The sequence below is a fragment of the Silene latifolia genome, unplaced genomic scaffold, assembly GCF_048544455.1.
Source record: "Silene latifolia isolate original U9 population unplaced genomic scaffold, ASM4854445v1 scaffold_193, whole genome shotgun sequence".
Lineage (NCBI taxonomy): Eukaryota > Viridiplantae > Streptophyta > Magnoliopsida > Caryophyllales > Caryophyllaceae > Silene > Silene latifolia.
The window spans coordinates 333,200-344,118 of NW_027413157.1; the positions used below are offsets into that span (position 1 = coordinate 333,200).

Consider the following 10,919-nt stretch of genomic DNA (forward strand, 5'->3'; position numbering starts at 1 on the left):
GTTTCTGTAGATAGTCTAGTGTGTTGATCGTTGTGTCATTGTTGTTGTGTTGTGGTTGTGTTTGTGTGGCAGCAAATATACGGTTGTTGGTTGTTGTTGTATTTCAGCAGTTTGTGATTGTTTGTCTCTGGTTCTCGAGATGCATTCTCGGCTGAGTGGAGTCACTTGTGAGAGTGGCTTCACGCCCTAGTTTCGCCCTTCGTGGAACCCGCCACGGGAGGGGATGTGCACATTAATGGGACAGGGTTATCGCTCGGTATGATGAGCGGGGCTTAGGTGGGAACGGCTGCGGTCCCCCACTGGCAGGGTTGGTCCAGTGGACAGTCGGTGACGGAGATTGATTGGAGTGGGTGTGATTATGTGTGTGACTGATCGTGTTGTGTTGTATTGCTAGGTGTCGTTGGTTTTGCCATGTCTTATCTCAGTACTGACCATGTGTGGTTGTCTTGTTGTTTTATGTGTCTGCCGTGATCCCTTATGGTGAGCAGTCTGTCTTAGCAGGTGTTGATGTCGTTGATAGCTGGAGTCCGGGCAGGGATGAGTCTTCACGAGATTTGATAGTAATAGCGAGTAACCTTGAGTTGTAACTTTTATTATGTTTGTTGGTTTTAAATCACTTGTAATATAACATAATCGTTCTTTTATCGACATTTGATTATTACTTACCTCGGGCAACCGAGATGGTAATGCCCTTATATGCTAAGGAAGACCTAGTTAAGGCTCCTCTGGATATGGGGTGTTATAGTCTCATTGAAAACCCGCGCATCTCAGCACGGGTTGGGAACTCCAAAAGAAGACTGATTATGAATCTGAGCGTCCCCAGTAGAAGACGCTCGTCTAAGGCCAAAGACGCTCGTCTCATTGGAAATCCGCGCGTCCTGGCTACTTCAAAATCTGGGATTTCACTCTGACATTGGATCCGAGCGTCTTGAGAACAATCCGCTCGTCTCCTGAAGCACAGATCCGAGCGTCCCGAGCACGGCCCGCTCGTCTCCCTGCCGTCCTGCTCTTCTATTTTTTTCGACAATTATAAACTCCTCCCACCACACATTTCATGACACCTCATTCTTCCTTCCTCTATAAAACATAAAATCCCCTCTCATATAACCCACAACACATCAAAAGCATACCCTTATCTCTCTAATTCAAAAACCCCCAAAATCTAGGATTTTCAAGAAAGATCTCAAATTACAAAGAATATCCTCTTCAACAAATCAAATTCAATATCTATTTCAAGATGAGACCAACAAGGTCCTTACCTAGACAAAGGAGGAGAGCTAGAGTGATTAGAAGTTCCTCAACTTCCCACCTCAACACTCTAAGAAGGGAAAATGAAGAAGTTGTAGATCTCTCAAGACTCAATGAATTCTCAAATATTGAATTTGTTAATGGTATCCAAAGGCTTGTCTTTCATCGTTTACTCGGTAAGAACATTCTTCCCACTAAATTTGTTTGCCACGAAACCTTGAGAAAACTCGGCATCTACCACCAAACCGAGGCACTATTTGAGCTATTTGGTCTTTCTTCTATGTTCAATATGCATGAGCTCACCTATAGGCCTTTGGTTCTTGAGTTTTTGAGCTTCCTAAAGATCTCCACCATAAACAATACAATTTGTGTGCAATTTCGTCTTGAGAATGAAACCCGGATGATGACATTAGTGGAATTTGCGAGTGTGCTAGGTCTCGATGTTTCGTCTACCCGAACATCTAGACCCTGAAACTACTCTATAGCACCTCTTTGACGAGCTCTAACCAGTCGCGACTTTACTTACATGAAAGAATGCTTGGCCTCATACATCCAATACCCCATCATTCGATACGCCTACCGGTTTCTAACAAGAACTCTTCTAGCCCGCCACGATCCCGCGGTCGTTAATGAACTCGATCTTGTTTTCATGGAGTCCTACCTTAGGATACAAGGGAGGAATGGTTGCCACTTTAATGCACCCCTAGTACTTCTTGAGAAATGGGCCAAGTTTAGAAATGGGGATGATGATGGCATGATACATATTATTAATTGAGGGTTAGTAACCAAGCTTACAAAACACTTTAACCCCAACTTCAACCACAACAATGCCTACACCCCTCTTCCCGGAAAAACAAGGATCGATGAAATGTTACTTCTACAACAACATCATTGGATAGCCCTTGAGGGCTTTGCAAAAAGGATAAAATGGATCATCAAAGGGAGCACCTCTATATACCTCCCCATGGAAGGATTGACAAAGATTTCACCTAGAAGAGGACCCCTCTCTCAAGTACCATCCTACCTCATCCCGACAAATGCAAACTGGGCTAACCAAAACCAACCTCCTATTCCACCTCCACAACAAGAAACCCAACCAAATGACAATGAGAAAGTTGTGATCCCACCATACCCCTTCCAATACCAACCATACAATCATCCGAATTCCTTCATCCTCCCTAGGGATGATTTTGTCACGGGTATACTTCAAGACATGCATCTACGGCAATATGAGGCCAATGTGGACAACTACTATGCTTTGTATCCACAATTCCACCGATTGGCACGGCAAGGACACATTAGTGAGGAGAGAAGGCTTCCCTCTTGTGCCCAAATGAATATCCTCTTTCCAAATTCGGAAAACGCCAATGGTGGAGCGCATGGTCAAGAAGAAGAAGAGGGTGAAAAATCGAGTGGTGGTGACACGGTGGAGTTGAATAGTGAGGGGGATGAATTCATAGACTTTTATGAGAGTGGTGCATCAAGAGAACCTTGGGATAGTGACTTCGGAGGGGATGATGACAACCTTTGAGCTAGATGGGGCGGGCACGAGGCACCCATCAAGGCCAAAGTGAAGTTTTTCTTATTCCCCCTCATTTCTTTTTTCATGACAAGAATTTCATGCTTTGTTAACTTGTTTTATAGTTGATTGTCTCATTTTTGTGGTGTCCTTGTAAAAGCGAAGGACTATTATTCCACCTTGGCAACATTAAGGTGATAAATTAATTGTTCCCACCATGTAAAATCCAAAATGGCAAATTTAGTTTCATGCATAGCATTCTTGTGCATGAACTTTCCCATTTTTGACATTAGAAATAGTGTCTCATTTGGTTTGGGGAAGTTCAAGCATAAGCATTGGGAGTTAACTCAAATTATGCTCTCCAACCAAACAAAAATTCATGCATCATATAGTATAGTGTAGTTCGCATCACTTATTTATATGTCATATATTTTGCATTTAGTATAGAAATCATGCATTCACATATAGCTTGCATAATTTCCTATCGTATTGGCCATTGAGGATAATATCCATACTAGTGTGGGGATGGGAAATTCTAATATGACTTTTAAAACAAAAATGATAAAAAATGAAAAATTTTGAAAAATACAAAAAACATGTTTTTTTATTTCATAAACATAAAAACCATAAAAATTTGAAAAATTGAAAAACCCAAAAACATGTTCATTCCTTTTTTAGTGTAGAATTGTATATATTGTATATGCTTGTTTGCTTGTTTATCCTTTTTCACATTGATCGACTACGCCACATCCGAGACATGAGGATATTGAAGACCGCATGGTATGATCTTTCCAATCTCATTTTCCCTCTTTATGTTGATGACTATGTAGCTTTATTTTGATTGATGCGGTATAAACAATGTGATTATAGGATTGCGTTTAGATTATTTGGCATACTAGTTGGTAGAAGCATATGTATTAGGTTGTATAAATGTTAGTTGCATCATGGCATATAGTTGCATTTAGGAAACATTTTGTGAAAACATCTATTTGGGAAGCTTGACAAGTGTATATAAGGCCCTTGTAGATACTTTTTCTTCTTAAGACTTTGCTTGTTAGAATACTTGTAAAACACCCTAGGATGTGTCATGCTAGTATCCTTTGACCCATGGATTAAGGCCTAGTTAAGAGTACCTTGTGGTGTGATAACTCCTTAGCTACCGTTTATTCCAAGGTGACCCTTGAAACCATGCAACCATCTTCCATATTCTACCACATTTTGTCATCAAAAAGGGAATGGGCACAAAAATTGTTCAAAATTTGAGTTCAAGAATTGAAATGAAAAGTCAAAAAGTTTGCAATTGCATCAAAATAAAAGAGGGGTAACAAAAATGAAAACTCCTATGCTTCAAATATAAGCACCTTCACTACAAATGGGGTAGCTTTGAAAATGTTCAAAAGAAAGTGCAAGAAAAAGTTTAAATTGTCAAGTATTGAAATGCCAAACATCAAAGAAATGGCAAAAAGAAATTGTTCTCAAATGTCAAATGCCACAAGAAATTGGGGGAAAAACAACAACAAAAGCAAACTCCCATATGAAACTCAAATACAAATGATCCCTTTACCCATCGAATCCACTTTTGTGCATGGTAGAGAGGGGGACGATCCTTCTTCTTGTCTAGGCAAGAAGGGGAATTCCGCGATCCTCCAGTGTTTCTAACACCATAGGGAGTCTACTCTTGACGAAAGCATTTAACGATTGAGGACAAAGGTACCCTAGCTTAACACAACTTGGAGGTGATTTATTGGTATCCTTCTAGGCTTAGTAGTTTGAAGAAACCATATCTATGAAGGAGTGTGTACCCTTAGATTGCTTCCCTTTTAGATAATTTCCGCCACTTAGATGAGGAAAGTGGCTATTCATTTTTGCAGATGCATCCATTACTTGTTTTGTGTGCTTTAATGCTTGGATGTGTCGCCATTTTGGCAAGCCCCGCCTTGCCTTGCAAGAAGGCATCCTATCTCATGGTTGTCTTGTTGTGAATTGAAGGGGCGGAGTGAGACCCGCTAATTGTCTAACATCGGTTATATTAGTAGGTTAGTTTGAATAAGGGTCCTAGTTTTTGTCACCTCTTTACTCGGGACGAGCAAAGGTTCGGTTTGGGCATGTGATGTGACTCATATTTGAGCACATTTAGTCCCCGAACTAACCTCGTTCCTATGCTTTATAGTGCATAATTGGGTCATTTACTATCTTTAGTTTCCCATTTGGCATATTCTTTGAGGTTTTGTCCCCTTGGTAGGAAAGGAGTGCTAACCTTGCATTTACATGGCGAAATGGAGCTAAATTGATCGCATCTAATGACCAAGAATCAAAGAGAAGACATCACTATAAGGCCTATGTAGATAATGAAGTGAAATGGGCAATGACGAAAGGAGCCTTGCATCCCCGGAATGATCCTCGCGGATTATGAAGGAAGAAAAGAAGAGAAGCAGTCTGCCGTGGGATCCGGGCGGATCACAGACGATCCGAGCGTCTCCAACCACCACCATCCGAGGATCCCACGGCCAAGACGCTCGTCTTGCAGCCAAAGGATCCGAGCGTCTTCCAGACAATCCGCTCGGAACACAGCCCAGAGAGCCCGTGCCAATTCCCAAGACGCACGGATTGTGCCAAGACTTGTAAAACGGAAATGCTCATTTCCTTCGAGAGGAGCATTTCCTCAAATTTTCTTAAGGACTTAATACTCATTTAAGCCCTTAGTAACCCTAATCTTCGTACTTAATCTTTAGTATAAATACTCCATTGTACTACCTAGATTAGCATCAAGTTGTAGTCAATTAGTAACCAATTCCTAATTAAGTTTTAATCATTCCTTAATCTTGTAATCAAATCTTAATTTAGTCTTAATACAAATCTCAATACTTAATCTTTCCTTAATTTCTCTATTGGTCTTCATTTATTTTGGATAATAAGAAGATTATTTGGGTTTATTTGGAGGATTGACAACCTTCCATCAAGCATCAAGTACTTCTATTATTCTTTGCTTTATTATTTGGAATCATCTTCATAGGTATAATTCTCTCTTAACCTTGTTAATTATTGTTAATCATTTTCATTTATTCATTATGTTTTGCTTTGCTAGTATGATTGACAACCTTGATAGCATGTTAAACTTGATAATGAGTGAGTAGTTTCCTTAACTAGGGTTAATGGGGAATTAGAGGAAACCAACATGGGGATTGATTCATGCTTAATCTAATATGTTTTCATAATTAATTTGCTTGCTTGTTGTGATTTCAACTTATGCACATGTTATGTTTGATGAAATGCGAGCCTATGAATCCTTGCATTTTTTTACCCATCACTTATCTTTTCAATGAGACTTGTAAGCTTATACACCAACTCGAGTCTCATTAGACCATGCATATAGTTGAATATACATAGGTCAGAAGAGCTTAAAGTGGCTTAAGTCGACTTGTAGGTGTTGTACAATCTAATCGATTCGGCTCCGGGACCCAAACCTTCTTAGGGATTGTAAGCTTATACACCAACTCGATCCCATCACAACAATAAGTGCTTGCATCTAGCAGAGAACATGTTTGTATGATCAACTCGCATGAATCCCCTATGAACCCATGACACCCTAGTACTTTTAATCAATTGTTTACATCTCATTTTAATCACCTTGCTTGTTTTTATTACCTTACTTTTATATTGTTGATTAGTTTATTTGATCTCCTATCTCAACCCAAATTGTGACACCCTAAGACACAATCATTTGCAATTGAAAATCCTACACCAATACCCGTCCCTTGGGATCCGACCTTTACTTGTCTCTTTGCTAAGAGTAGTTTGTGAAGTTATAAATATTGTTTTGGTTGGTAGCTTTTGACGACGAAGTTTGAACCGGACCAAAAATTGCGTCGTGCCTACTTGTGGTTGTGGGTATGTCTGGGCAGGTCCCGATAACGTGGTGATTGTGGGTACGTCTGGGCGTGTCCTGGTACCGGAGTGGTGGTTGTTTGATAGCGTTTCTGATGTGAATGCGGTACGATGCTTCAAACGAAAAATTCTACGGGAAATACCGTATCACGGAGTGCACAAAAAAATAAAAAAAAAATGGGAATAAAGGCTTGAGGCTCACGGTCAAGCTTGGGAAAAGGGGAAAAGAAGATCAATGCACCATCATTTAATCCTATTCTAGTTATTTCTATTTGTTTCTAGTTTTTTGTTGTAGTATTATTTTTGCATAAAAATTTAAATAAGCTTGTAGAAAACTAGGATAGATTAATTAGCTTTTGAATTAAGGGTCCAAAAAAAATCACCAAAGCTCTCTTGAATGAGCCGTGTGGTAGGCTATATAAGGCCTATTTTGTGTATTTTGTTTTTCATATGTTCTTTGATAAAAATTGAGTTAATTCTCTAAAATCTTGTCTCGGTTATTTGTGTCGTTACACAAGTGCTTTGGCTTAAGAGGTCGAAACGCGTATTTCGAACCTTGCTTAAACGAGGGACGTGCTCCTTAGTTTGAGTCGAGTTATTCGACGAGTATCGGATAATTCAACCATTGGCGTGGTTATAGGTCTAACCGCGACAAATATCCTTTCTTTTTCCCTTATTTTCAAAAAGCTAAAAAAATTACAAAATTCAAAATGTCGAGTCAAAATCACGAGTCTTCTGCTTCCGCTAAATTCACATCAGTTTCATTCCTGTTATAGTCATGTTGCATACTCACACACTCTGAGTTGTGTCAAACTTTATTTATTTATTGAAACCGATGTTTGTGTGTCTGTGTAATTGTCTTCCAGGGTGGCCTCTGTCGATTCATATGATATTTCCGATCTTTTAGGGAGCATGTTATATACATATTTTGCTTGTTGACGTGATCGGGATTTGGGCCGCGCCTTGGACTCGGAGTCGAGTAGTGTATCATGGATGACATAGCCATAGACGAGTTGTATTTCTTTTTTTTTTTGTGAAATGTAATTTTCCATTAAGCACAAACAAGGTTTAATACAACCTATCCATTTTGAGTATAATTTATTTTAAAGAGCCTAAGCTCTACTTACACAAGTTAATACTCCTTAACCATATTTTATCAATGCCTAAAATTTGGTTACAACGAGCACTAATACGCAGCTTAACCACCCTTCTGATCTGCTCCAACAACACAGCAGGCAACAACAGATAGCACTCAAATCTGACTTGATTCTTTTGCAGCCAAATCTGATAATAACATGCCATAAAGGAACACATTAGAACACCCTTCTTCACCTTGGACCAATGCTGATTCCAAATCCACTAGAGAATGTCATCAGCTGGAAGAGAAACATTACATAGTTTTGCCATCCCTTCAAGGATGCACCTGCTATACACACATTGTTGGAATAGATGATGATGAGTTTCTGATTCTCTCCCACAGAGCAAACAAGTATCATCTGGACTAATTCCCTGAGCAAACAATCTGTCCTTCACCTGTAGAGCATCTCTTGCAATGAGCCACCCAATGAATCTGTGTTTGGGAAAGGACCATGAGTGCGGATATATTTGTGCCTTTGTATAGGTGAAACTTCTTTCTCAATAACTCATACCCACTACTCACAGTATAACCTCTTGGATCCAACGCCCATTGACCCTGACAGTAACCTGGATTCAACCTCTCCTTAACTCTGCAGACATTCTTCCACCCCCAGCTCAAATCCCCAGTAGGTGTATAATCATCTAGATTTCACTGCCTATGTTTGGTCCTGAGTCGTCTATGTTTGTAATTACTAAACTTATTATTTATTTAAAGAAGTTTCTTAATTGTAATTCCGATTTCACTGCCTCGGGAAACCGAGATGGTAACATTTCCTAATTACCTTGGTCGGGTAAGGAGGAGGTGTTACAGTCACTCTGTCTAGGTATATTGTAGATATTGTTGTTGCGGATGGTTTATTTATGAATTAAGACTCCCTTATGGGATCGTAGTTGCTCATTCGTGTATAAGTTTTACTCTTTCCTATACTCTTTTTCATAACTTTTCCATCACCTACCCTTATTCAAAAAATAAAAACAAAAAATTCTCTCTTTTCCTTTTTCTCTTAAAGGTTAATCAAATTCTTAACAAATTCAACAATTATACATTTGAATTTACATATTGATCAAATATTAATTATAATTCCAATCTTTAGACATCAATTTGTTGTATAACTTTAATAACAAACACAAATTAAATTACGGATACTCATGAAATGGGCGACACTTGAAAATTGGATCTCAACCCAATCCAACAACCTAGTTAATCAAAAATCAGAACAAGAAAAACAGAGCATTAGAACCCAGACCCAACCAGCCAAAACCAACGAATCTAACAATGGATCCCCACCCATACTTATCTTATCTAGACCACCCTCTTCCTCAACCAAGATTCCTCCCACAACACCCCCAAATCGAAGTGATACCACCGACAGCATCAGTAGAGATACCGTTGTGGCCGGAGATGGACGCTCCCTATATGGCGGTGATGATATCGGAGAGTCCGGTCATGGATGTCAGAGTCGAATTAACGAAGGACAAGCCTTCGAATCTAACGCTAGAGATATCGATACCATGGAGTATTGACAACGTTCTAAAGCTTGTAAGTCGAGCATATCTATCCTCTCTAAATTATATACCGGATTTTATGAGTACCCGAGTACCAAATTTATGTCCCAACCTACCCCATGTCACCTTTATGGTGTGGAATGTGCAAGGCACTGGTAATAAGAGAAAGATAACCGCCATTAAAGACGTAGTTAAAACGTATAAACCGACGGTTCTCGCCTTAGTGGAGACACATATGGCAGGAGACCACGCTATTAAGCTAGGTAATATTCTCGGTTATGAAGGCCATTCTCGCATTAATGCCATAGGCTTTAGTGGAGGGATATGGGTTTATTGGAAGACGGATGTTGTGACTGTAAACCCAGTCATGGAACATCAGCAGTTCATGACATTTGAAATTTCGAGAAACGGGGAGCATCCATGGTTTTTTACAGCCGTGTATGCAAGTCCAGATCCTTCGAATAGAAGAGAGCTTTGGGCAGAGCTGGAAAACTTCGCTAGTAATAACAACATACCGTGGATGATAGCAGGGGATTTCAACGAAACAAGATCGTTAGCGGAGCGTCATGGAGGGGATAGTAATATGGCAAGGAGGTGTGAGAATTTTAATAACTGGATAGAAAATTGTGATCTCATTGAACTGGCCTTTATGGGGGCCTCACATACATGGGCACGAGGCAATACAATGGAGACCCGTCAAAGCGCAAGGCTAGACAGAGCCTTATGCAATGCAGACTGGGGTTCTATCTTTGAAAATGCTATGGTACGTCATCTTCCCGCAATTCAGTCAGACCATTGCCCTATTCTTATTTCTCCCAATGGGTTTGCCCCTCTGAGTACAGTTTGAAAGCCCTTCCGATTCCAAGCTTGTTGGTTGACGCACGAGAAATTTCAGGAGTTTCTGGACAATAATTGGCCTTCGAATGGAAATTTCCCTTCTCGACTAAACTCCCTTTCGAACAAACTACAAGAGTGGAATTCTGAAATTTTTGGTAATATTTTCAAAAGGAAGAACAGGTTGTTAGCAAGAATAGCAGGATGCCAAAAGAAGTTGTCCATTACTCGGGAACGTGGACTGATAATATTAGAGGCCCAACTTCGCAAGGAGTTGGATGAGGTGTTAGCGCAAGAAGAATTACTATGGTACCAGAAATCGAGAGTAGACTTTATAAAGGATGGGGATCGAAATACGTCGTACTTTTATGTAAGTACGCTTGTCAGACGATGGAGGAACCGGATCACTACTCTTAAGAACGAAGCAGGGGAGTGGATGGAGAATCCTAACGATATTAAGTCTCTTGTTATTGAGTTTTAAAAAAAATTATACACTGAAGAACAAAATATCGAAACAGAGGATCTTCTTCCGTGGAATCTGTTTCAAGATTTCAATGCTAAAGACTGGGAGTGGCTAAATAGGCCTTTCAATATTGCCGAGATTGAACAGGTCGTCATTCATATGGGGACCCTCAAGGCGCCTGGTCTGGACGGGTTTCAAGCTCTCTTTTATCAGAATAATTGGCATCTTATACAATCCTCTTTGTGCGATATGGTTATCAAAGCTTTGGAGGGCAAGGGTATGCCGGAGGGACTTAATGATACGCATCTGGTTCTTATCCCCAAGGTT

At 40.0% G+C, this 10,919-nt stretch overlaps 1 protein-coding gene across 1 annotated transcript; it reads left to right on the forward strand.

Moving 5' to 3' along the window:
* The first annotated feature begins 9,206 nt into the window (after positions 1-9,206).
* LOC141638174 (uncharacterized) lies at positions 9,207-10,610 on the forward strand. Its single transcript, XM_074447587.1, has 2 exons — positions 9,207-10,058; positions 10,191-10,610. Exons 1-2 carry the CDS (start codon positions 9,207-9,209, stop codon positions 10,608-10,610), a joined length of 1,272 nt encoding a protein of 423 aa, XP_074303688.1.
* The last annotated feature ends 309 nt before the right edge of the window (positions 10,611-10,919 follow it).

Bases quoted from the DNA above. Each gene is read 5' to 3' on its own strand.
- LOC141638174 (XM_074447587.1), top strand. From the start codon at position 9,207: ATGGCGGTGATGATATCGGAGAGTCCGGTCATGGATGTCAGAGTCGAA. The intron at 10,059-10,190 runs GTACGTCATCTT...GAGAAATTTCAG, and splicing joins CTATCTTTGAAAATGCTATG to GAGTTTCTGGACAATAATTG.